This window comes from Cyprinodon tularosa, unplaced genomic scaffold (genome assembly GCF_016077235.1).
Source record: "Cyprinodon tularosa strain WSP-4 unplaced genomic scaffold, ASM1607723v1 ctg583, whole genome shotgun sequence".
NCBI classification, from domain to species: Eukaryota; Metazoa; Chordata; class Actinopteri; order Cyprinodontiformes; family Cyprinodontidae; genus Cyprinodon; species Cyprinodon tularosa.
In genome coordinates, this window is record NW_024039322.1 from 355,482 (window position 1) to 383,104 (window position 27,623).

Here is a 27,623-nt window from a genome sequence, read left to right on the forward strand (position 1 = left end):
AAACTGATGTGGGTAGGGCAAAATAATAATACATTTGGTTTTACGGGGAATGTTGCGTAACACCGGAGGCGCGCGGTTTTACGTATGACGAGCACGACCGGAAGCCGCCTTTGTTGTTCTTCCTTCTGTTTCCGAGACGTTCAGGGTCTACACGGGTTCAAGAGGGGCGTCTGCATGTCGCTGCCAATTCTCCCTATAAACCGTCGTCTACCGCCTCCGAATGAAGGTAAAGTTCCGCTTCAGTTCGGGTTTTGTCGGAACAGATCCACGCGGCTCGGTTCCGAAGCAGATTTAACCCTTTAATTCGTCCCCTCCGCTCGGGGCAGATCGTGTCCCCGGGCAGTGAGCCCCCAGTCAGCCCGGGTGTCGCGAGCCAAGCCACCGATAGCCAAAGCAATCCAGCCCCCTGCTCTGGAGGCGCTGAAGCCGCTGCGTTGCTGTTTTATCGCTGTTTGGATTCTAGTGTTGTTCCTATTTCTGTTTGATCTGATTTATTTCCGTCGCTTCGCTTCGGTGACAGCTGGAGGAGCGAACTCCTCCTGAACGGACGGGCCCGATCAGCTACTTTCCACAACAGCAGCTGTTTGGAGACTCGTCCTTCAGCTGTCGCTGCAGTTGGCATTGCTACATTTTTCCTCTTAAAAAAAACCCTCCTTGTGAAAATAAATACATTTAAAAATACTGTTCTCTGATCTTAAGTCGACAAATACTAGGTTTACAGGTTAAAAAAAAAGACAGTTTATGGTAAATTTTCTCAAAATCTATCACAGTAAGTGACCTGTGAAAGTGTGTTTTGGGTTAGTTGTGATATGAACAGTTTAAGCCATAAATCATCCTTCAGTGGCTCCTTGCTAGTGACACAGTAATGTGTAAACAGGTTATGCAATTATTTTCCAAACTTGTTCACCTCGGTCAGCCTGACGTCTGCTGCTGCTGCTGCTGCGTGAAGTTCTGCAGCTCTTCTAAAGTTACTCTGCATGCTCTTCCAGGTGTGTTACAGTACATGTCTCAGCACAGCCAAGACTTTTTTTTTTATCACTGATTTTATGTAAACAACTCATTAAACTTAAGCTTGGAAAATATTTACTGTAAAGAGATTCGGTTTCTTTTGTTTCTAAGGTTGTTTTTTTTTCCCTGAGAAACAAGTGGTGATCATTAACTTTTCCCTCAAACTCCACATTATCAATACCTGTTGAAATAAACTCTGATCACTGAGATGTTTGCAGAAAGGAACTAGGTATTATTTCTGTCATGCTGCCGTAGAGGTAGAGAGGTCTGACCTTCCCTTCTTTTGTTTTGCTTTTTTCAACTTCCCTCTATAGTTATTCAATCAAGTCAAAGTTTGGACTTTGGCTGGTTCTTTGCAACACCTTTTTTTCCCCCCTCCTTTTCAGCTGTTTGGGTTGTAGATTGGCTGCTGCGTTTGGGATCATTGACATGTTTTGGCTATCAGGCAGAAGAAAGCCCCACGTTTGACTCTAGAATCCTTTGGTATGCAGGAGAGTTCATGTTTCTCACCCTTACTGTTCATTTCCAGTGGCCGTGAAACAATCATTTCACTATTTAAAGATTTTTAAAGTGTTTTGCACTCCAGCCTTAAGGTGAAATGCGTGGATGCCCACTCTCTGTTAGATTGGTATCTATTTGATAGATTTACTGGCCTTTAAGACCTTATAGCTCTGATTTAGAGGCAGAAACAATTGCTTCTGGGTGTCCATTAGTGCTGGAACGGTATGAATAACTCACAGTTCGGTAAGCACCTCAGTATGGACCCTACGGCTCGGTACATTTCTGGTACAGTGCAGAAAAAAAAACACGACCAAAAGGCTATCCTCAAAGGCCACTTTTTATTATTTAAATTCCCAGCTGAGATAGCTGCAACTTTCTTTAAACTCTAGTGAACAAGCACCATATTGTCAAATATTGATATACATGAAAGGAGTATCTTTATAAGTGCATCAGTGCCACACATGGCCTTTCTGGGTATTCTCTCTTGCAACAACACAACCCAACAGCAGTGCATTCCCACAGAGTGCAGTTTGTATTTTAAGGTGGGTTTTACTATCTAGACCAGTGGTCTCCAACCCTGGTCCTCAGGATCTACTGTCCTACAGATTTTAGATGCATCCCTGCTTCAACACAGCTGAATCAAATTAATGGCTTGAAAAGGTAATCAATCATTTGATTCAGCTGTGTTGAAGCAGGGATGCATCTAAAATCTGTAGGACAGTAGATCTTGAGGACCAGGGTTGGAGACCACTGATCTAGACCAATCCAGGCATGTCTATATCAGAGCTTGCAGTTGGTAGTGGTTAAATGGGTTCTGAAGGAAACTTGCAAAATAACAGTTCTGCATCCAGATCGATATTAAACTTCCGTACCGTGTGTATTCTGCGTGGCAATGCATACTAATACATATGCCGTGCAACGTCATTATTTTTTCTCCTTTTAGACTTTTCTGGCCAGCCACGCTGTGGTGTATTTTGATGCGTGTGACGGACCATGAATATCATGTTTTTCTTGAATGATGGCGACTTCTTCTTGACCACTGTTTGAAGAAGGTGTCTTCCAGAAACTGGCAGTAGGTCTGGGAGTTGATCTTGACTCCATCATCAACCTGAAAAGCTCATCTTTGATGATACCAGCCCATACCATTACCCCACCTCCACCTTGCTGGCGTCTGAGTCGATAAGGAACCTTCTGCCCTTTACTGATCCAGCCTGGTGCTCATCCATCAAGACTCATTCTCATTTCATCAGACCAAAAAACCTTGGAGAAATCAGTCTTCAGATATTTCTTGACCCAATTCTTGACGTTTTGTCTTGTGTGACTTGTTCAAAGGTGGCCTTTTTTTGGCTTTCCTCACCTTAGCCAGGTCCCTGAGTATTGAGCACCTTCTGCTTCTCGGCGCTCCAGACATGTTGCAGCATATATGGCACAACTGGTGGCTAATGGCTTCCTGGCAGCTTCACACTTGATCCTTCTCAATTCATGGGGAGTTATTTTGTGTCTACTTTTTTCAACACGCTTCTTGCACCGCTGTTGGCTGTTTGCCATGAACCGCTTGATTGTGCGACGATCCCGCTTCAAAACCTTTGCGATTTCCAAACTGCTGCACCCCTCTGAAAAACATCTGACAATTTTTGACTTTTCAGAGTCTGTAAAATCTCTTTTCTGACCCATTTTGCCAAAGGAAAGGAAGTTGCCTAATATTTAAGCACACCATATATACTGTTGGGGGTTGATGTCATTAGGCCACACCCCTTCTCATTACAGCGATGCACACCACCTGATTTACTTAATTGGTAGTAGCCATTCAAGCCTTTACGGCTTGGAGTAGGACAACATGTATGAAAAGGATGATGTGGTCGAAATACTAATTTGCCTAATAATTCTGCATACAGTGTATACCTGTATAACATAATGTTAACATGAAAGGAAAAAAAAAAAAGACTAGATTTAATTTTAAATCCAAAGCCAAAAAAATTAGCGTAGCATCCCGATTTCCGGCACAGATGGGAACAGACATGTAATAAAACAGAAAGAATCTTAATGCATTTATTTTCGCAGCAAATACATGATTAAACTTTAACAAATTATAGTTTTACTATGTGTACTATTTATAATTAGGGAAAAACGTAATTTAGGTCTTTTTTACAAGTTAAAATCGAGGGCTACCCGGATGTATATCTGGTTGTGCAAATTGCACAATTAATGTTTTGTCTGATTTGTTAATAAATGTTTCCTTTTTGATATCTTTGAAACATTTGTTATCAATGTATACATTTTTTCCCCCAGGATTAGAACGGAACGTCGGGGATATGCAGGACTGTTTAAATGAATGTGTATCGACGTCGGCTTTAAAAGAAAAAAACTATCAGTTGATCTCTACACAAAACTAATGATGTGCTTCAATTTATTTACCGCATGTGGGGAAAAAAAAATTTGCTTAGACCCCCGCCCCCAATCCCAGGGTGGAAGCCACCCTTTTTACTCCTATAGTCCTGATCCTGGTAACCTCACCCTTAGCTTGAGCCCCCTCCAGGGCCTCCTGGAGGTCCGGTTCTGATGCAAGCAGAACCAGGTCCTCTGCAAAAGGCAGCAATATCATCTGGAGCTCCTGAACTGGGGGACCTCCACTTGGGGCTGCTCACAGAAATCCATCAAAGGTTACTGGAAACGGGTCTGATGAAACCCCAGGAAAGTACAGAGTTCTTGATCCTTTGTACAGGCTTCTCAGTGGGGGGGATCGGGGGGGTGAAGTACCCCCAACAGAGGAAACCATGAGAGATTATAAGTTTTCTCCACACAAACACACAAAAAAAGAAATCAAACCATCAGCTCTGGTAATCAGATTTCAACTTTTCTAAGAAACTTGTTTTTTTTTTTCTCTATTTTTGGAAAAATAATCAAAATAAAACAATGAAATATGGTTTGAAACATGAAACAGGATTGTATCTTAGTTTCTCTAAAGAAGGTTTTTTCTTCTTTTCTTTTTTAACCATCTGCTAAAAAAAAGCATTCCGGACGATCGTGTTTTATTTCCTAAAGTTCTTCCCCGGTTATCCACCTGGTCATTAATCAAAATAAGTTTACGTCCCTTAATATTATTCTGTTTTTGGTGTAATCAATAAAAAAAAACTTGCTAAACTGATGAGAGAAGCGCTTTAGAAGAGGATATGGAGTTAAAGCAGCTTTTATCAGCAGAAAGGCAGGAGGTGGCCTCGGAAAGCAGCTGTTTAAAATTACATTTCCACCCTTATGATGCGTGATCCAGTTTAAGAGGTATTATGGCTCATCATGTGTTACTGGAAAAAACAAAACGTTGCAATAACAAAGAAGCGGCAGATTTTTTTTTTCCCAACTGCTTATTTTCATGTCTTTCCTGAGATCCATTTATAAAAACAAAAAACTACCTGCTGTTATTTTTTCCCCCCTCTCTCTTTATATAAACTATATTCCATGTTTTTGTGTTTTTTTCAGATTAACAGGTATGCCAAAGGAAAAATATGATCCTCCAGATCCCCGCAGATGTTACACCATCATGTCAGCCGAGGAGGCGGCTAGTGGGAAGAAGTCTCACTGGAACGAGCTCGAGATAACTGGTCAGTCCTACCGACTCCTGCTGGTTCTGCTTCCAGTTAACAAATAAATCCCTAAAGATGTTGAGTCCCAAATGTACAGTTAAAGAAAATGACTCTTGAGGATTTTTTACCTGTCAGGTAAAAGACTCTTCTGGTTGAACCCAAACCACAGAAGAAGTCCGGTTGCCTTCTACTCAAGCGCTTTGATATTTATGCTCTGAAAAGAAAAGTGCAGACAGAGAGTATGTTAGACGTCAGGTTGCCAAAAACTAGGACCAAATGTACCGGTGTTCTGTCCGATCAGCATACCCCGTCAGACCAGCATACCCATAATCAATACCCGATTATCAGGGGCGGATTAAGAAATTTTGGCCCCCTGGGCCTGACATGGTCTTGGCCCCTCAACCCCCCGCGCGTGCGGGCGCACACACACGCACGCACTATGCAAGAAATACTGTATACTGTGAACAGACATGCACACTGTCCTGTACAGAAGAGTGCACATACTGCACACACACTATTAGGTATACCACACAGACACTGACAAGCACAGGTTTCACACAGACACAGGGGGAGGGGATAAATGGCCTAAAAATAAACATTTTGGAAAATGATTATGCCCACTTCAGTGATGGTGCATTGGGTCATTTGAGAGATATTATGTATTGGAAGTTGGTAGCTATCATGAAATAAACCCCCCACCCCACCCAAAAAACTAAATCGGACATGATTTTTGCCACCTTTTCCTCCCTTCTATCATTAAAAATAAAATAATATCTTAGGAAAACACTTTGGCATAACGGCAGCTGTGCAGCAAATTGAGGCTCAAAGTCTGTATCTATTTGTGGTTAAGCTTGAGGAGAAGGAGAAAGGTAAAATGATAACATGCATCGGAGAGCACCACAAAGAAAGGTGTAGGCCAGTTCATGGTACAAGGGCTGCATGCAGGTCAAGATAGCCCATTTCCAAGAATGCTATAGTGGCTGGACAGGCACTGGACATGTCCTGAACTCAGTGTCAGACGTGGCTGCCGAATACTTGGATGAAGTGAAGCAGCTGACAGATCTCATGCTGCCCCATCTGAAGACTGTCCTGGCAGAGGATGGATGAGGAGACCTTCCCAATGGACCCTGTCAGTGAACAGGCTAGTAACATTGATGGCACCCCTGTGCACAATATTGGGATGGAGAGACAATGTGGCAAGGTGGACTACAAACTGAAGAAGTTGGGCACACTGAACGCAGTCAATAGGTCAATAATTTTACAGAAGTGCCAGGAGCTTCAGAGGTTTCAAGGCAGCAGCACAAGCAAAAAGGGAGGTTGAACTCAACTGGAGTAAATTCATGAAGGCAAAATTCAAGAGTAGGGCAGATGAGAAACGAGATGGCTCAAAGAAAGGAGAGTAAGAGACTAGACATGCTGGACACACTGAAATCTTTTGATGGCCCCTTCACGATAGTGGGGAAGTTGAAAAGTTCCTTGTGGATGAAAGTCTGCACAAGAATGCAAAGCTGTAGAGAATGAAGCTTGAGGTTCAGTTTGCCAGAGAAAGCACCAAGCTTCTGCCTAAAGTCAATCCTATCTTCACAATCCAGGTGACACTTCCCAGAAATGGCGAAAGTGCAATTCTCCAAGTCATAATGGATACTTAGAATTTTATGGTGGTGGTAAGTATTCATGAAAACAGGTAGCCTAACATTAGTGAATGGGCGAATTCTGGTAATAACCTAAAAATCTTACACAGTGCACCTTTAAGCAAGGGGTTTCTTTCGTGCTTTCAATTTTGCAAAATCATCCACCACATCATTGAAGTCCAACTCTCTTGTCAGCTCACTCTCAATTGCCATTAGAGATAACGCATTTAATCTTTTCTGAGTCATTCTTGTGCGCAGCTCATTTTTTACTCTTGACAGAAGAGAGAATGAGCGTTCTCCCTCACAGTTACTGACCGGTAGAGTGAGAAAAATCTGTAGCGCAATGTATGTATTAGGAAACGTAGGCTGTAGTCCAAAATGTATTATTGTTTTGAGCAGTCCTGAAGGGGTCCTCTCCTCATCAGTGTTGTTGAGCTGTATAAAAGATTTGAACTGTATAAGCTCCTGTCCAAGACTTTCATTGAGGTCAGATGGGTATGATTCAGTGAGAATCTTGGCCTTGTGAAGGACTGAAGCATTGGACTCTGTATCCAAAGAGAAAAGGAAACTGAACAAATTGTTCAGATGTTTGTAGGCCTCCAGACGGTGATTAAGGCTTGAACTCAGTTGATCAATAGAGGCAATAAATGTCTCTATTTGAAACAGTTGCCTTCCCTCAAGCACAACATCTGGGGATGCTGATTCATCAGCAAACTTTTTACGTTTCCTCGTCCGTTCAGCCCTGTAAGATGGGGTGCCACCCAACATGTTTAAGGCTTTCTGCTCAAAATGATCAAATAGATCTCTTTGGGAGAGAACAAAGGTGCGCAGAGATTCCAGCAATCTAACTGCTGTACCAAGGTCCATGTCTGCTTTTTGAAGTTGCAGACTTGTGGCCTGAAATCTGGACAGAACAGTGTCCCAAAAGCCTGCCATGAAGGCCATCTCAAGTGAATCCAGCTTCCGCACTAGACTGTCAGCTTCAGTTCGTGTGTCTCGTTTCTCTGTGTCATCAGTGGAAATAACCTGTAGTGCTGCTTTTATTTTACTGTAGTTCTGCCACAGTGCTTTGGTAGCTTCTGCACAGCAACTCCAACGCGTGTTGGATAAAGCTTTAAGTGTGAGATCTATGTTGGAATTGCCAAATACCCTGTCCCATCGGTGTGTGGATGCAGTTGTGAAGTTGTAAATAGACTGAATCAAGTCAAAATACTTAGAGACTTCATTTCCACATCTGTCAATGCTGTTGACTCCCACCAAATTCAAAGAGTGAGCTGCACATGGAATATAGTGTATTAATGGGTTGCTTTTCTTTAAGTGAGCCTGCAACCCATTATACCTCCCTGACATGTTGCTGGCATTATCATAAGCCTACCCCCTGCAATTTGACAGCTCTAACCCTAGATTTTCCAACACAGACATGACACAGTTAGCCAAACTTTCACCTGTATGGCTAGTAATGGGCTCAAAACCCACAAAGCGTTCAACAACACTGCCCTCTTTGCTAACAAAACGGAATATGAATGTCAATTGGTCCACATGAGATAAATCTGGGGTTGAATCCACAATGATAGAGTAGTATTTGCTTGCTTGCAGTTCATCTGCTATAGCCTGTTTGGTTTTTGCACCAATCAATTCAATGAATTCCTCACAAATGGTGGAGGACAGATATGAGGTATTACCTCGACCCATCTGCCCAAACTTTCTGATGTGATCCTTTAGAAAGGGATCAAATTCAGCCAGGACCTCCAGAATACCAAGGTAGTTCCCATTGAGAGGAGACCCTAACGATTCATTTTTACCCCTAAATGCAAGGCCCCTTTCTGCAAGGAATTTAATGACTGCAACAACTCTTTGTAACACCTGCCTCCAATAGCTGCTCTCTGCCTGAAACTGTTTGAACAGGTCTGCATCAACTGTGGCACCTTTGGCGCGGTTCAAGACTGCTTGCATGCAGGTTATGTGCTCAGCACTTCGCTCATGTTCACCAAATCTTTCTGAGTGTTTCCAATCACAATAGCCTGTCACAAAAGAATGCGTTTTTGGGGAAAACAGTTTGCATGCAAAGCAGTAAACATTACCAGTAGAGGGAGAGTACATCAGCCACTCTCTTTGTACTCGTTGTCCATTGGGCAAGTGTGAAGTAAAATGTTCATTGTTTAGGCATCGGGTTTTGCCTCCTAGCCCACTGTTCCTCACAGAAGCTGGATAATGGCTGTGACGGTTGTGAAATGATTTTGCACCTCTTTGAATAAGAACTTCCTTCATTGACTCAGTGAGGGTCTCAGCCCATTTAGCGGGATCACTAGGTAGAGTTGTCACTGTAGATGGTGTTGAAGAAAGATTCAGCTCATTTTCTATGCTGTCCAGAGGTGCAGTGACCTCACATTCATCCGACCAACTGGCTACTGCTGAATTGGTTGAATCATAAGCATCAGAAGCATTTGGTTCAGTGTCTACAATTGTAGTGGTCTCAGGATCTTGGGAGCTACATGCTAGCTCAGGTGCATTGCTAACCTTAGCTGAATTTGCAGTAGCATTTATAGAATTGCTTTCAGCAGATGTCTTTGTACTGAAGAAGCTGGAGATATTTGGAACACTCAAGTAAAACTGATTCCTTTTTTTTCTTTTCTTGCTGAATTTTTTTTCTAGCTCCTCCACTTAAACGTTTATGATCCATATTTCCCTTCTTTCTTTGCACATTGGCTCTTTGCCTATCACAACAGATAAACCAACTATGTGTGTGTGTGTGTGAGTTTGTTTGTGTGTTTATGATCGGTGCTGCTTCCTTCAAGTGTGTGAGGTGATTTAGAAAACTAGCAACCCAGCATCAACACTCTAAAGTGCAAAGTACCAAATGGCAAAATGTGGGAAGACCAACAGGCAGATCTGCTTTTACCACTTATCTTCACAACCAAAAAGTCGCTAAATGATGTTTTTAGTCGCTAGCCAGGTATGGCCAAAAGACACGAAATCTAGCGGCAAAGTCGGTCAATCACACTGACAGTGAAACAAATATTTTGAAAAGATAATAATTGTACAACTTTGTGCACTTTTGTCTTCTATCTAAATATTTTCACAAAGGACACCAAAATGTTGCTATCTGCAAGCAGCTTGCTAGCTATGATGGCAGCAACGATGTCTGCCAGACAGGAGAGAGTGGTCAGTGACGATCGAATCGAGAAAATTACAAAATGGGTCAAAGACCAAAAAGTTATTAACTGACAGCAGTGACAAATGTCAGACTGTAAACTTTTTCGAAAGAAAAGGACAAAATGGGAAGATGCTGATAGTAACAGCAAAATGGAAAATATAAGAATTTCCAAGTAATGCTCAACTCAAGTGTGTGTGTGTGTGTGTGTGTGTGTGTGTGTGTGTGTGTGTGTGTGTGTGTGTGTGTGTGTGTGTGTGTGTGTGTGTGTGTGTGCGCGCGTTAAACTTCTTGTTGAATGATTTCAAATTATCTCTGAGTCTGAACTGAGGGAAAGGAAACCAAATTTTGAGCAGTCTCTCACGAGTTCAAAATACCAAATGAGGAGATTCTAAAAGAACAGACCGGTTTATGAAAGACTCGATGGGGGAGGGGCACAGCTAAGAATACTTGAGTGAGATTCTGTGATCCAAATTCGAGAGAGCTTTTTGATAGTGATAATTTGTCAGAGTAAGGTTGTGTAATCAAAATTTGAGAATGAGCTTTGTCAATCAATCAAGAATATTTGCATTAAGTTCTGTGATCAAAATTCAGAAACAACCTTTAATAATTGATAAAGAATATGTGAGTGAGGTTGTGTGATCCATCCAATTTGAGAATTAGCTTTGATAATAATGATTGAGAGCCTCTGGCTCTCTGTGGATCATGGCCGCGGGGCCAATTTTGCCTGGCCCCTTGGGGCCTCTGTGGGTCGTGGCAGCGGGGCCAAGTTGGCCTGGCCCCTTGGGGCCTCTGACCCTCTATGGATCGGGGCCAAGTTGGCCTGACCCCTCGGAGCCTCTGGCCCTCTATGGATCATGGCCGCGGGGCCATGTTGGCCTGACCCCTTGGGGCCTCTTACCCTCTATGGATCATGGCCGCGGGGCCAAGTTGGCCTGACCCCTTAGGACCTCAGGCCCTCTGTGGGTCGTGGCCGCGGGGCCAAGTTGACCTGGCCCCTTGGGGCCTCTGGCCTTCTGTGGCTTGCGGCCGCGGGACCAAGTTGGCCTGGCCCTTTGGGGCCTCTGGCCTTCTGTGGGTCGCGGCCGCACGGCCAAGTTGGTCTGGCCCCTTGGGGCCTCTGACCGTCTATGGATCGTGGCCGCGGGGCCAAGTTGACCTGGCCCCCTGGGGCCTCTGACCCTCTATGGATCGTGGCCGCGGGGCCAAGTTGGCCTGGCCCCTTGGGGCCTCTGACCGTCTATGGATCATGGCCGCGGGGCCATGTTGGCCTGACCCCTTGGGGCCTCTTACCCTCTATGGATCATGGCCGCGGGGCCAAGTTGGCCTGACCCCTTAGGACCTCAGGCCCTCTGTGGGTCGTGGCCGTGGGGCCAAGTTGACCTGGCCCCTTGGGGCCTCTTACCCTCTATGAATCATGGCCCCTTGGGGCCTCTTACCCTCTATGGATCGTGGCCGCGGGGCCAAGTTGGCCTGGCCCCTCGGGGCCTAAGATTATTATTTTTGCAAAAGTAGTTTTGCTTGGGTCGCGGCCGCGGGGCCAAGTTGGCCTGGCCCCTTGGGGCCTCTGGCCCCCTGGGCCTGGGCCCGGTAGGCCCGGTCATTAGTCCACCTATGCCGATTATCCCTTTACTTTATGAAAAATGTTATACACTTTGATACACACGCATATACAGATCTGACATCTTGCTCATGCGTATTAATATGGGTATGCTGGTCTGACAGAACACCGGCTCTACTGTTGCTAGGTAAAGCATAAGGGAGATGCACCAATGACATCTGGGCCAATATCAATGCCCAATATTAATGATGAAGCAATATTTACTATTGATGCCTGAAAATGCTTCTGCATACATAAAAAAGATGGAAATAGAAACCGGTGATCGATAACGGTCCGGTTTTACTTATCAAACCGATCCATTAAAAAAATTTACCTACATTAATGAGGCTCTAGTAGGCGTTCCTAGCGAGAACCCACTGTCATGGTTTTCAGCTCTAGTGGTGAATTTAAAAGCAGATTTAAAAGATGTATTTTCTTTTACTTGTTTATGACATTTAATTGTGATTTTATTTACCTGGTTTGGTTTTCATACATTTTATTATTTAATCTTAATTCTTCTATATTATTATTATTTTTATTTTAAATTCTTCGTTGATCTTTTTGATCTAGTTTTTGGCCAGTATTTTAGATTTCATCATAAATCAAATCTAAATTTCCTTTTTATTGCTACTAATTGATTTCATATTTAAATATTATTTTTAATGTTAATTTTTTGTTGTTAGTTTCTTCTTTTCTGACTCCTGCTTCCTAATTTCCTGTACTAGTTTATGGCATTTTAATCTGGTAGTTTTTTTGTTTTTTGTCTTCTCTCTTTGTGTAAAATCTAATCATCTAAAAATGGCTCTATAAATCAAATCTGACTGACATAAAATTGGATGAGCACTGGTGGAGTGGAAACCTTTTATGAAAACCTGAGGAGCAGGGTGCACTACTTCCTAAACTATCTGTTTTTCTAATGCCTAAAAAAATCCATATAAAATCTTTTTACAACTAAATTTGTGTATAAAAACTTTTAGAAAAGTAATAAGTAACCGCCTGTGAATTTTTATGGGTTTTTGCTGGAGCAGTGAACGATTAGGGACCACATTCTGTTTGCTTGTACTTTTAAAATTCACAAACAAAAATTTAAATATTATAATGCTTATCTAAAATTATTGGGATTTTTGTGTCTGTTGGTCTATAAAATACAGAGCTATGAAAATAAATCATGGCAGAATTCAGTTCTTAAAAAAAATCCCTTTGCATTGATTCTCCATCCTGTTATTTCGGACTGCGTTGTTTTATTGTCGTCTGTTTGTGTCTCTCTGGAATCAGGGCGGGTGAGGAGTCTGAGCAGCTCATTATGGACCCTTACGCACCTGACGGCTCTCCACATCAACGACAACAACCTGAGCCGCATCCCGCCGGACATCGCCAAGCTGCCCAACCTGGTCTACCTGAACCTGTCGTCCAATAAGCTCCGCAGTCTGCCCGCCGAACTGGGCAACATGGTCTCTCTCAGGTAGGCTGCCCTGCAACATACACACTTTCAGAGTCCAGGAGACCAAACCTGACTGCTTTGATCCTGGAAAAGAGCTCAAACCTGTTGTCAGAAGTGCTGCTATGTCACCAACCCAGAGCTTAAATAAAAGTGAAAGTTATTATGCTATGTTCACGCCTAAATCAGCAGAAGCAGCTAGTTTACGTGCATAGTCAATGGTTGACGGCCATCTTGGCGCAGCAAAAGGTCCTGTTGCGCGTTATGAGCAGCAAGAGCAGCGCCTCATGAGCTACAGACCATCTGAGGCGTGGGATGCGCTGCGAAAGCAGCTGCTGCTGAAGTTGGAAAAATTGAACTTTTGCAGCTCGACGCACCACATCAACCAATCAGAGAAGTTGATCTCAGACAGAGAGACGAACTCTGTGCTGCTGATGCAGATCGCTGTGGCCACTCCTCTGAAACAGTTTAACGTCTAAATTAACTTAAAATCTCGAAATCAGCCAGGAAAATATGTTCACTTTTATTATCCTGGTGCCTGCAGTTTGGATTACGTACATGAAAAACACCTTACAGCTGCCTTGAACAATAGCTGAAAGCGGCGAAGAGGCGACCGGGCCGGAGGCTGCTGTTGAACGGGATTCCTAGTGACAGAGCACCCCCGGTGTACAGGGGGTCTGAGCGGCTCCGACAGAGAAATATCTAAAGGCAGGATCGTAATCTGGATGAACTGACTCCACAGATGAAGTTTTCAGGTGGACTTTCTCACTTAAAAACATTAAAACTACTTTTTACCCACTGATCACAGAAAATATAAAGAAAGGATAGGGTAACTCCGCCCAATGTGCATCAGACCCACTTTTCGACCAGGCAGCTAAAGCAGCAAAGATGTTTTAGCCGCGCATCAGAACTAAACTTGTACAAACATTAAAAATGAAGCAGCTTGCGGGTTTTTGCTGCTCCTGCTGCTTGCGGTGTGAACGTAGCATTACAGTGGTGGCAGAGAGCAGAATAAACAGACTGATGTTCACAGCCTCACCAGGATGGAACAACAGACTTAATGACATGGGGTCAGGAAAAGGGCAGCTAACCCCCAATTTACAATTACCTCCTAACTGATATTATATCCGCTCAGCTGCAGTGCAAAACCTGGGAGGGCTCCTAGGAGCATCCACAGAAACCAGACTACAACTCCTGTTGAAAGGGTTAAAACTGCTTCCCTTTTTTCTTTTTAGGAGTTAAATTCTAGAATCAGTGAGTATAATAAGTGCAGAGAAGCTATATTTGTTACATGTATCTGTTTGTTTAGTGTTAAGTCATTTTTATGATCTATGATAACATAAGCAGCCCTATAATTCATCTAACATGTGCTGCAAGGTTTAAAGCAATTAAAGGCTCTATAGTAAACTTTATTGAAAAAAATCTGGATGCTGTAATCATTTGGTTTCCTGTTGGAGCGATGTAATATCTGAATAATATTCTTCTGCAGTACCTTCCTAACAGAGCGCAGATTTATTTTGAAGAGCACCCGGAAGATCATTTTGCTTCAGACTGAAGTTTTCTGTTTGATGGAATCAGTAGATGGGTTTATTCATGTAAAAGCTTAAATAATTACTCATTGTATATATTTTTTTTTTCTCAAAGAAGATTTTGAGTTTTATAAATTCTCATGATCTCTTCAGGATGGATTAAAAGGAGAGGCTCTTTCTACAAAAATAAAAAAATTTATTTTTTTTCCCATCTTAAAAACGAACTAACTGAATCAAATGATTGCTGCTGCCAGTTAAGGTCAGGGACCAGGAGGTCCAGGTGACATGAAAGACAAAATGGATTCGACTAAGTGGAGAAATGATCCTTCCTTGTTGCAGATTTATTGCTCTTTAAATAGGATGGGTGTGAAAACTCGTTCTTGATCTACTAATTAAGGAAAAATGGGGAATTCATCACCCAGTGAAGCGTTCATCTAGAAAGTGTATGAATCATGCTAATGGCAGCAGCTGCTTGCATCATTTTTCTTATTCATTCAAATAACCCAAACATTTTTTCCTTTTAGCAGACGGTAGTTTTTTTTTTTTTGAAAGTTTAAAGTGATTTTCTTTTAAAGAAAAGCAGAAAAGCCCTGAAAATACAAACCTGGCTGACAGCTAAACAGATTAAAGTTGCTAAAAGTTTCATCTGTTCTTTGACTCGACTGAACATCAGTTTGTTTTGAACCTCAAATCGTTTATTTTGCATTTGTCCAAGGATTTCGATCTGAAACAATGTAAAAGAGCAGAACAAAAAAGCAAGGTTGGGACTCTGTAATCAAGCCGTCCTCCAAAGCAGCAGCGTGTGTTTATCTGGCCAGGCGTCAGACGGGCGTCACGCTTCAGGACAAAGACGATACGGAGCAGGAACAGACTGAAAGGCTCGACTGAAGACAAATGTTTATAGTGGATGTTTTCATCCCAGTAAAGCTGCATTGATTAGAAACTATCTCTGTGTGAAAGGAATACAAGCGCAGCGGAAATACTGATGCTTCTTCTCACTTTTGTTACAGGGAATTGCTTTTAAACAACAATCTTTTACGGGTTCTGCCTTATGAACTTGGTCGTCTTTTCCAGCTTCAAACTCTGGGACTAAAAGGTGAGGTTTCTTATTTCTCTCATGGATATTTCAGATTAAACATTTTAACCATTATTATCTATCAATTCATGCCTTGATTTAAGATGATAATTCTTTTAAGCTTCATGTCAGAGGTGGGATTTAGTTTGTATTCATTTCCAAGCTATTTTACGGCAGGAAATCCGTTATCCCAAGACATCCTGAATCTCTACCAGGAGCCAGACGGAACCAGAAAGCTTTTGAACTACATGCTCGACAATCTGGCAGGTAGGCAGCTCTGCAGCACGCACCGTCCACCTGGATCCCTTAATATGTAAACAGCACAAGCACTTTTATCTAGAACCCACCTTATGCAGGTGTTTTATACCCTACAATGTCCTCGTGTCTGCCACATATAAGCAAGCTCATTCCCCCCCCCCTTCTTGTTTGCAGTTCACCCGGAGCAGCTCCCACAAAGGCCGTGGATCACTCTGAAGGAGCGAGACCAAATGGTCCCTGCAGGTCAGTGTAGGAGCCAACAGCGAACCCCTTGAACCTGTTAAACTGAGTCTTCATTCAAGTTCTTAATTACTCTGCTGTCAATTGATCTACTTGGATAGAAATTATAAGACTGAAAACCAGCAACTAACGATTAATAATGCCTGAATTTATAACCAATTATTAAAAATGTAGGTATGATGCTAATTAAAACCAATTGGAACGTCAGATATGAGCATTTTTCATTGGGTAGTTTCAAATACAGGTTAATGCCTAAAAACCCTTACTATACCCTGTTTAATGATTTAAAAATAGTACTGTTATTTTATTATCGTTTTATCGTTAATTATTGTTCCTGATTTAAGTATATTTTGCCTCAGTGTTGCATAATAATACATACACAGAATTTAGGTTCTCTTGTTATACTCTAATTAAACATAATATGAATTAATGGTAGTACTACTCCTACTGCCTTATTCCTTAATTGCCTAAAATCACTAAAAAAGCTTCAAACCCAAAATCTAGAATTTCAGTAATACCTAATTTGTTTTGAAAGAGTCGAAAATCTACTTGTTCTTTTTTTTTGTTTTTTTGTTTTTTTACTAGATTTCATGCAGTCTATCAAAGGCAACCTTTCATTAAACGACTGTAGTTCACATTATGACCACTAGGTGGCACAAAAGCTCTATTAAGTATATAATAAAAAATATTTCTGGTTTTAAATGGCTTTAAAACTAAATTTGATGCACAAAAACACAACTTTAGAAGTTCTGGGTATACAACATGTCGACAAACCAAGAACTTATTTTATTCTAATGATGACATATTTATAATATTTGTACAGCTTTAGCTTAAATGCTGCTCTTAATGGGTTATTTCAGAGTGTGTATTGAGATTTTTCCAGTTGACAAGTAAAAAAAACACAATAAAACAGCATTAATCAGCTGCTAACGTCTGCTTGTTATGTCTTTTGCCTCCCCTGCAGCTGTGTTCACAGTCATGTGCTACAACGTTCTATGCGACAAGTACGCCACGCGGCAGCTGTACGGCTACTGTCCGTCCTGGGCCCTGAACTGGGAGTACCGAAAGAAAGGCATCATGGAGGAAATCACCAGCTGTGACGCAGACATCATCAGCCTGCAGGTGAAGCGAACGTTAATGTGTTTTTTTTGGTCAGTGGTGTTAGATCTGAGATAGGCTGCACATATTAAGACTGGAAGAAGATTTAATTCTATTTTAACACACATTTGATGGCTTTAAAAGTTTGAAACGGTTTATTTGCTCTATAGCTGTCCATTGGTCAAAGTGTACTCCTTCAGTCTACAGCTTGGCCTTTTAGCTCAGCTCCCCATTAAACCTGTTTGTTATAATTGATTGTGATTTTGGAGGCTTCAGGTTGGCAGGGATGTAACTAATGTTCCCTCTCAGGGAGCTGTGGATCAGTGGGCAATAAACCTGGAAAGAAACACCAACACTGTGGTTCCTAAGGCTCAACATGAGTCCAACTGGTTTAGTGAAAACTCTTCCTCTGTGTTTCAGGAGGTGGAGACCGAGCAGTACTACACACTGTTTCTGGAAACACTAAAGGATCGCGGCTACGACGGATACTTCTGCCCGAAATCCCGTGCCAAACTGGTTTCTGAACAGGAGCGAAAACACGTAGACGGCTGCGCTGTCTTCTTCAAGACCGAAAAGTGAGCTCAGGAACTTCAACTGTTTACCGCTTCACAGAAGGCGCCTGAAGGTTAACCAGACGCTACGCCATGTCTGCAGGTTTACTTTGGTCCAGAAACACACCGTGGAGTTCAACCAGGTGGCCATGGCTAACTCTGAGGGGTCAGAGGTCATGCTGAACAGAGTGATGACCAAGGACAATATCGGCGTGGCTGTTCTGCTGGAGGTCAACAAGGAAATGTTCTCCACCGGTAAGGAAGGACAATCTCTCCAAAATGAGCGAAATGTGTCTTTAGTGCGTTTGGGAAATATTAAACAGCTTCCAGGGAAGAATAGATCCCAGTAACGGACCGATACTGGAGTGCAGTGAGCGTAAGTGCCTGTTTTAACAGGTGCTTTTGGTGCGTTCTCCTCCTCAGACATCTTTACTTTGTTCAGATCTTTCCAGACGTGTTGTGGTAGAAAAAAAAGAACAAACTTGACACAGAAATCCATGTGCAGAAGCCTGCAGTACTCTGTATTTCCACAAGGTGTCACTAGGTAACTTAAATGACTGATGTTTAATCGGATGCTACAGGATTAGAGACCATCATCCCTGAGCCCATTAGATGCATTTGACTTGGATTTTATGGTATTAAGGGCTTCAGAGGACAGATTTGCTCCAGATTTTAGGACAAATTTTAATAGTTTCAGTCGTTGCTCGCAACCGCAACTCAAATTTTGCGAATCAGTTGCAGAGTTCAAAAGTTTCCAGCTTGCGATGTAGGTATTCACACTGCGACCTGATGCTCTGATGCGATCTGACAGCTCACACTGTACATCCTTAAAGAAAGGTCAGGGTCTTGAACAAACCCAACATGCCACGCAATAAACACAGGTAGAAGAAGAAGAATTGTTTTACGCATGCATAATGTTAAAAATGTCTGAGAAAAGAGCTCAGTCTGGTCGTATCACCGCTTCAAAAGCCATTCACTGACAGGCCAGGACCAAAACGCAACTCATGGGATCGGGAGCTCAACCGTCTCTCGTGACCCTCTTTTATGAAGCACGACACACCATTTGGCCAAGATTCGGCCATATCCCCAAACTTGTTGCATGGCTGGAACATCATCTGAAAAATTATCACGAGTCGGTTATTTTCCCTCTGTCTGTATAGGCAGAAAGTTTATAATGTGGTTTCACTCCAAAAAAACGGATCGAGAAGCAGTTCTTGATGTCCAATGATCTGATTTATTCCTGTTATTATTTTGTTCTTTCATCCTCTTTCTGTTTTCTCTTCTCTGAGGCATGAAGCCCCCCCAGGAGAGGCAGCTCCTCCTAGTGGCCAACGCCCACATGCACTGGGACCCCGAGTACTCGGACGTCAAGTTGATCCAAACCATGATGTTTCTGTCAGAGCTGAAGAGCATCGCCGAGAGAGCCTCGGGCTCCGTGACGACGGGCTCGCCGACCTCTGACCCATCATCCATCCCCATCGTCCTGTGCGCCGACCTCAACTCGCTGCCCGACTCCGGTAGGACCGCCTCGAGCACACGGACCACATTTCCACCCAATCGATAGGAGGCTGCGGGTCTCTGAGGTATTTCTGTTACTCGGAGCGTCTCGGTTAACGTTGCATGGTCGTGCAGGTGTGGTGGAGTACCTGAGCAACGGCGGCGTGGCCGAAAACCACAAGGACTTCAAGGAGCTGCGCTACAGCGAGTGTCTGACCAACTTCAACTGCAACGGCAAGAACGGCAACTCGGACGGGAGCATCACACACAGCTTCCAGCTGAAGAGCGCCTACGACAGCAACCTGATGCCTTACACCAACTACACCTACGACTTCAAGGTAGAGCGCCTCACTCACAGCTGCCGGGCGGTCTGTAGGACTCCGGTATCAATATGTTAAAGAACGCTGGAAACTAAGTTTTCCATCAACACCAATTTTTACAGAGAAGACTCTCAGCTTGTAGAGAAAAGATTGTTGGATCATTGAAAAAGCACTTAATGATAGAAAATATTCAGAGTTTAAGGAGAAATTAGATCTTTCTTCTGTCCTGAAATTTGAACTGTCCCAACTTTAAACGATTGAAAAAATAAAAAATAGTCCCCCGCCATTAAGCACCCATTAAATGAGCTTAATAGTCAGAAGTGGAAACCCAAGTATCCATATCTGCTGCAGGCCTGCGTCATACGTGTGGAACATTTCTTACAGACTGCTGTGGAAAGCCGCGGTGTGGATGGAAGACCTTTAACGGATCGCCGTTTTTGTTTTTTTTCACTTGCCGTTGGTTTTCTGCCTCTTTTTGAAACGTGTTGGTGGCAAAGCTCTCGAGTCGAGTCTAGCCTCACAGTTTTGAGTGGAGCTGACATTTCGGGGCCCGCTTTGGAATGAGTCACTTTCACATAAATCTGTGTTTTTTTTGCTTCGTATTGTTTTCATGACCACCAGTTCATCAGCTTCTGGCGGGTACTCATTTTTTTTTTTTCCATTTTAGAGCAGTTCTGTTCCTCTTTGCTGAGAAGGAAACAAACTTTTTCCTTCTTTTGTTTTTCTTTTCAACCGAGACGATTTTTCTCTTACTTTTTATGTTAGTCCATCCTCTTTACAGGTCTTTTATCAATCGCTCTCATACCAAAGTCCCGTGGAATTCAAACATTTTGGAATTTGATCTTCACAGTAAAATCCTCGGTATGATTTCCACATCCACTCTTGCGCAGGTCAGACTTAACGAGGACTGGGTCAGAGTTCAGCTCAAAGATTTAAACTGAATCCACCAACATTCAAAGAGCAGTGCAGCAATTCCACAGGCTGATACTTCTTCAGTAATGTTTTTAACCAGTTTCTGCTTCAGAGCTTCCCTCTGAACTGTGTTCTTATGGTACGTTCACACTGAACGTGACATGTGTGAAAAAGTTCTCCACCTCCTGCTTTTGCTCACTTTACATTTCACCAGAAAATTGTTCTGTTGCTTCCCGGTTTCACCTCGACTTGATGGACAGGGATTTTATGGAGGAGTTGGGAAGCTGAGCAAAGCCGCCGGCTTCCATGGTCCCAGCAGGTCCTACTGAGATACTTCCGCTTGTGCGAACCCAGACGCAGCTGGATGACTGCTGCTTTCTGCAGTGCTTAAATTAAAGGGAGACGGCATTCTGGAGCTCATAGAAGAGAGTCAGGGAAATGAGAGCAAGAACCTTGGCAGAGAGAGCACCAGAACCGGGATGATGTGGCTGGTCATGCCGACAGCAGGGGGTCAGAGAAGCCCACTGGCCAGACAGAGCGGAGGACAGGCAGCAACTGGCCGGTGTCGGTGCTGGAGGTAAGGGAGGACGATGAAACAGTCCTTCCTTTGTCAACATTTCGATTTTAAAAAGCTTGTCTCCTCTGCCTCCTTCACTGTAGGTCACAGCCACATCTACTCCCTGATTGGTTTTTGTGACACAGATTTAATTCAATTGAATTCCCAGCACTTTATGAGTCCCAAATGGAAATCAAATTAATATAAATCCTCTAATCATCCACCTTATTTTGGGATATTCTGGTCTATTTTGCATACCCACATGTAAAAGCAAATAACTTAGGAAGTATTAAGATAACACCTTCTAGTTTCTGAATATAGAAACTAAATTTTTGTGAGGAAAACACAGTCAATGCTGCAGCTGTTCGAACATGACTCAAAGTTGTTTTTTAATCCTAGAAAATAGTTTTTTTAACAGCAGTAATAAAGACATGCTTGCTTGTCGCAGCTGCTTTGTCATGTTTACATTTTGACATGCTGCTATATCTGTGTTAAATGTGCTTTGGTGTTCGCTATGTCCATAAAATTAACTTGTTGGTTGAATTGTGATGAATCTAAGCTTTCCAACGATGTCTAACATGTCTATATTGGTAAACATTTTGCCGGTGTAATTTTCATGCATTCTGAGTTATTGGATGTAAATGCTTTAAAACGACCCGGCGAGTTTTGAGAGGATAAACAATAAATAATAATGATAATCCCTAATAATGATAATAGATGTAAAGAATATAAAAAAAATTTCTGATTTTTCACTTTGCGTTCTTCACAGTGCTGTTTATGCTCATGCTCTGCTGATTTCACCAAAAACTCTCCATTTGCCTCACTCCTCCTCGCAGCGCTCCAGAGCCGCCATCTAGACAGGGTTAACGGTGAAATCGTTCACTACAACTGTGAAATTCACCTTCAGTGGGAATGCACCATTAGAGTTTGGATTCTAGGTTGGGATAAGCTCCAGCTTTTTAAAGGCTGGAACCAATCAGGTTCCAGCCTGGTTGGAGGGGTGGGGACAAAGATGACTCTGTTCAGTAGAAGTGATGATTTAACCAATCAGCAGCCAGCTCCCAATCTAGACACGGTCACCGCTGCCCCACCCATCCTCTGGTTCCAGCCGGGTCAATCACCATGGTAACCATCTCAGACCTGTTGGTTGGAACCTTCAGCTGACAAATCTGCCTCTTCTGTGTCTGCAGGGTGTCATCGACTACATCTTCTTCTCCAAGATACACATGAGCGTCCTGGGTGTCCTTGGACCACTGGACAGCCATTGGCTCATTGACAACAACATCACCGGCTGCCCCCACCCCCACATCCCCTCGGACCACTTCTCCCTGCTGGCCCAGCTGGAACTGCACCCTCCCCTATCCCACCCGCTGACCCCCCTCAACGGGCTGCACCTGCCGGTCCACAGGTAGTGCAGCCTGAGAACCCCCCCCACTTCTACCAACACCTCTAACCTCACCTACTCAGCTTTTAAACACTGCCCCCCCTCCCTCCCTTGGACCCTGTACAGTTCACCCACACTTAGACTCACCAAGAAGGAGTGAAGTATTTGCCCCTTTTTTCGCCCCTTTTCCTACTTTTTGCACAGTTTGTTTCCTTGGTTTATTTCCTCCCTTTAATCAAAGCTCGATACCAAAAATGTAGGTTTGGGAGGAAACTGTTAAAGTTTCCTCCAAAGTCAGTCCTTTGCCTTAGATTCGATTGTCACGGCGACGCAAAATGACCATCTTTTTAAAAGCTAGATTTCCCAGTTAAACCGTATCGGCACACAACATTGCTTTTCTTCCACTTTGTTTTTTTCCTTTTTCAAACTTTGATCAAATAAATCTTTTTAAGTCATAGTTTAAAAGCCATTACACAACTTTTTTTTTCATGCTATAATCTTTTGAAGAAGCAGATTGGTTTCTGCTTCAGTCATACGATAAATAGCAGAATTTCTGAACGTTACATGAGGAGTTTAAAAAGTTTATTGGTATTTTGTTGATTTATGAGCCAAGACATGCCGAAAGATGTAATTTGATGAAATGTGAGTAAAGTTCAGGAGTTTTTAAGATGGAAAAAGTTCATACTTTGTTTTTAAGAGTAGAATCCAACGTATGGGAGGCAGGATTATAAACCTTGGCACATTTCCTAAACCTAATCTGTCATTTTGAGGGTTTCCAGCTGCTTAAACTTGGGTTTATCTACCTGTTTCTCTCTTGTTTGCATTCTAATCTCTGGTCTGACAGCCAGTAAATCTCTCCCTGAATGATGCCTCTCAGTGCTGCATTAATGTAAGCAAGCTTTTTCTCCCCCCCAACTAGAAAGATTTATTTCTCATAATCTGGGATTATCCCTTCCTTTTATCAGTGGTACATACTTCACTACCTGAGGAAAACATCTGGGTTCTCCTCAGAGAAACAACACTTCTTACCAAACTAGTGGAATATATATTTTATATCTCCTGTTTTGTTTTTTGCTTTTCAAGTTATTTCTGATTGGCCAAAGAATCTCTAAACGAGTGACATACAATCTGTCTGACAGGTGACTCCTGAACAGAATGTATTCACCCAGACTAAAACTAAAAGCCCTTTACGTCGGTCAGATCTCAGGGCTTTCGCAGTACCTCTCACACTAACGACTAACGTGTCACTTTGTTTGAATAAAACTACAAAACAAAAAATGATTGTTTTTTTTCCCTGGACATTTCTATATAAGCACAGGTAATGTTTGTTCTTGCACGGGTTCATATTTTTGTACAATTCCTACGTCTTTGTGCATTTTTAATAAAAGAAAACTGCCGGTGCAATTTTCTTTCTTTGCCAAAAAAAAACGCTTGTTATCAGATTGTGCACAAAATTGTAAGTTATTTAAAGAAAAAATTGCCTTTAAACAGGCCAACTGATTAGTTTGAAAGTTAGAGCTTAACATTTCTGTCAATTGACAACACAGCTCAGGCGTACGACCTGAAAAACTAGAGACCAGCCTTCATTATCAGTGCAGATCACATTTAATAACACCCTTATTAAAAATGTTTAAAATGCATTTTTATATTAATTCATCTCTTATTACATAAACCTCATATATCCAAAGTTTAACCAAAGAGAAAGAATAAAAGATGCCAAATTGTTGATACCTCTAATGACTAAATCATGAACTTCTGTTTCTGGAGGTATAAATACGGTGTGACGCAAAAGCCAATTTAATTTAGCCAGGAAGCTTAATGAGGATTAAAGCCTCTAGAGAGCCGTGGGCATCTTGGTGTCACCAAGTCTCCAAACATCTGATCCAGATGTTCACTGAAGACAACAAAAAAAAGGGCTTGCAAGGGCCCAGGTTCTGCATGTTTTAGGTGCTTTCCTAATACGTGCTTTATTAGTTGGCCCTGCAGACTTAAGACATCCAGACTAGAGAAATTGGTCATTTTAATCTGATGTGTTAGAGAAGGAATGAATCTAACGTGCAGAAAATTGATACGGACCCCATGGTCTGCCTGGATGCTGTTTAGCAGAGATTCTAGTTGAATTAAAACACTTTTTTTTCTGTCTAACCATCACAAACGTAAACATGAAGGATTATCTCAATTGAAACGATGCGCAGATTCTTGATAGGAGGCAGGTTATGCTTAACAAACACTACAGGTTTCAGAATATAGGGAGGAATGCCTTCATTGTAAAAGGTGAAGGTTGATCCAGAACACGTGGCAGAAGAAATGACCTGATCTCAGACCTAAAACCCTCTGAGGAGATGAAAATATCAGCGAGGACTAAAACCCATCCCCCTGGTTAAAACGGGATGTATAAAGTATTAATAGGGGATAATAAGGTAAATTGAGTTTTTTTTTTCTTAATATCTACACTAAGAGCAGAAAAAGGTTATTTCCACTGCAGATGGGTCTAAACTGTTGGATCATGTGATAAAATTAGATGCACTGATTGTTAAAATTTTATTCTCAGCCTGAGACCCGGCGACCAGTTTAAGTTTGGACCGTTCTGTTCAGCTTTCATATCCGACCCGACCCAGCCTCCCCTGGTTCCGGTGGAGGTCACCTGTGAGCATGTCGAGGCCTTTACTTCACTCCTGAATGACCTGGCAGTGATTTTTTTCTACAGCAGCTTTATGTAAACAAACTCTTTGGTGATAATGGGGGGTGTCTTCCACATTCTGGCATTAAAGGAGCCCTTTTCTCCTTCCTACTCAAAAACGTACGCGACGTTGGACATTTTGTCTTTGTCCACGTGTTCCTGTAGAGGCCAAATGTCGCTGGACACTTTCTGTCTCTAACATACAGACTTTCAGATTGGAACTTTGTACAATTCAGTGTTACTGAGTTTTTTTTTCTGACAAAAAAAAGAATCAACACATAAATGTTTGTAGGTTTAACCACAGTTTGTCGGCATGGTTTTTATTTCCACACACTCCTGCTTTGAGATCTTTCAACCTTGTGAAAAACGTTATTATGACCTTTTGGAACTGGTCTTCATCAACAGCTTTTCAGGCTCACTTTTTAATTTTTGGAAACATGTTAATATCGGTCCAGAAAATGGCCCTTTTATAAAGACCTTTTTATTGTTTTAACCTGTAACCAAGGAAGGTCCACTTTATTTTTAGAGCACATTAATTTATTTTTGAATAAGGATTTTAATATAAATCTAAAATTTAATTGGATACAGTTTCAGATTATTTGAACTAGTTAAATTGAAGCCTTATAGGAGATTATTATGATTACAAGTTGTTTGAAAATGATGAGAAACGGCTTTCATTTTGGCTCACTTGGATAAATTCATATCATTTTTATATGTATAGAATAGAATAGAATAGAAAATCCCTTTATTGTCCCACAATGGGGAAATAGTGGTGTCACAGCAGCATTACACCAAAGTTGGTCACACAAATGTGGACCTTAGAAGTGTATAAAATATACTGTCCTATAAAGTATTTTTACAAATATAAATACGGTGCAGTAATCTGAAGAATAAATAATCAATATACAGCTCTGGACATTTTTACAGTAGTGGGAAAATAGCAGCAGCACCAGCGATGATGCAAAATGACAGCAGCATGTTATTTAAGTGACCAAGACAGGGAATGCAAAGGCGATATGAAAATTGTGATCTTACAAATTGTTTTATTCTTGTGACATTCAATTTGTTTCCCCATTTCTATTTCTATATAATTAATGGAAAAACTTAAATATCCAACAAATATAACTGGAGTAAATGAAAAATGTAGGTTAATGATTTGTAGCAGAAGTCAAGACTTTAACTAGGTGCTTTAAAACAGTTTAGAGTCACATCCACTGGTGTGGTATTCTGATAACGAGCAGAATCGGCCTCTGACCATCAATCTGATGATGGTTTTCTGAGCTGCTCTGTTAGTTTCACACTTGATGCAATGAGACTGGATTCTCTGTCTCATTTGTTCTGGACCTGGGTCAGCTGGAGGCCGTCTCTTAGTGATCTCTGCAGAGCATTTGTGAGCTGGTAAATGGTGCTTTGATGAACTCCTGGAGTAATTTTCACCACAGCTCTATGTTTCTCCTATTTAACTGTTCTCACTGTGCTTCACTGCCTCACAGAGTTTATTTACTCTTTAAATATCAATAGATGTCTGTAATTTGGCTTTATATGAACAAAGTTCCAGAAAAAAACTTTTACTAGACCTGGAAAACTGTTGATGAAGAGTATTTTACTTTTTGCAGATAGTTTCATCTTTAAACATTTCCTGTCTAACCTTCGATTAAACAAATTAAATCTGTTCCGTCTCTCTATGGAAGACCTTTTCTATTAACTCTGTGCCTAGTCTACAGATTCTCCAACAGCAGCACTGCCCATGAGATCAAGGCCCACAGAGATTCCCTGTCTTCAACCTTTTTCATCACCTTTTATTTACAGCGTTCACAAACATCAGCAACCGCTTTGATTGTAAGATCCCAGTCCGCCGCCTCCCCGGCTCTGATTGGTGAATCTGTCTCCACTGGTTCATTTACCAATGTGTTTTTAACATTGCATTTTGTGGCTCATTAAAAGGTTGATAAACGCTGAAATGTTTTCCTATCATCTCTGTACAGAGCGTTGAAAATGATAATAGATGTATAAAATGGATAATTAGATGGTTGGTTGATTTGTTTGGTTTTAGTGATTAAATACAAGCAAAGCTGGAGGGATATGAGCAGGATGGGGATGTGTAGAGTGCATTATTTATTAGATATAAACATGATAAAGTTCTTCAGCTTATTCTACCAGACAGATTTTTTAACTTTAAATTCAGTTTCTCTAGATCGTTTTTTTTTTGTGTTTAAGTAGAAACATTTAAAGCACAGGAGTGTTACTGTTTATTATCTGCATCTATGAATCATAGATTAATAATAACAGAAACCAACTCATCTGTTGAAAGAAGCAGAGCGAACTGTTTTTCAATTTTATATTTTAAGTATTTACAGATTGCTAATTGTTTAGTAAAAGGTGTTTTGGTAAAACTGGAGAACATGCATGCAGGCGGTGGTCACATCTGGGCCCAGATAGTAGTCTGACTCCTGCACCCTGATCTCAAGACTAGTGAAAGCTACAGAAGAACCTGAGGAAACAGTCAAGGTTATGACCAATGCAAACTTTCATGACTTGGTTCCTGATGGTGGGTGGAATAATTTTTGTCAAATTTAAAACCATAAACTAAATGCTGCATTATGGCTTTTTATAAAA

At 41.8% G+C, this 27,623-nt stretch overlaps 1 protein-coding gene across 1 annotated transcript; it reads left to right on the plus strand.

The window, feature by feature from the left end:
* Positions 1 to 88: 88 nt before the first annotated feature.
* cnot6l (CCR4-NOT transcription complex, subunit 6-like) lies at positions 89 to 26,968 on the plus strand. Its single transcript, XM_038306515.1, has 12 exons — positions 89 to 226; positions 4,984 to 5,105; positions 12,745 to 12,931; positions 15,447 to 15,532; positions 15,689 to 15,778; positions 15,944 to 16,012; positions 16,974 to 17,131; positions 17,528 to 17,682; positions 17,762 to 17,913; positions 18,948 to 19,175; positions 19,291 to 19,493; positions 22,134 to 26,968. Exons 2-12 carry the CDS (start codon positions 4,994 to 4,996, stop codon positions 22,353 to 22,355), a joined length of 1,662 nt encoding a protein of 553 aa, XP_038162443.1. The 5' UTR covers positions 89 to 226; positions 4,984 to 4,993; the 3' UTR covers positions 22,356 to 26,968.
* The last annotated feature ends 655 nt before the right edge of the window (positions 26,969 to 27,623 follow it).

Bases quoted from the DNA above. Each gene is read 5' to 3' on its own strand.
- cnot6l (XM_038306515.1), top strand. From the start codon at position 4,994: ATGCCAAAGGAAAAATATGATCCTCCAGATCCCCGCAGATGTTACACC. The intron at 15,533-15,688 runs GTGAGGTTTCTT...ATTTTACGGCAG, and splicing joins TCAAACTCTGGGACTAAAAG to GAAATCCGTTATCCCAAGAC. The intron at 17,132-17,527 runs GTGAAGCGAACG...TCTGTGTTTCAG, and splicing joins CAGACATCATCAGCCTGCAG to GAGGTGGAGACCGAGCAGTA.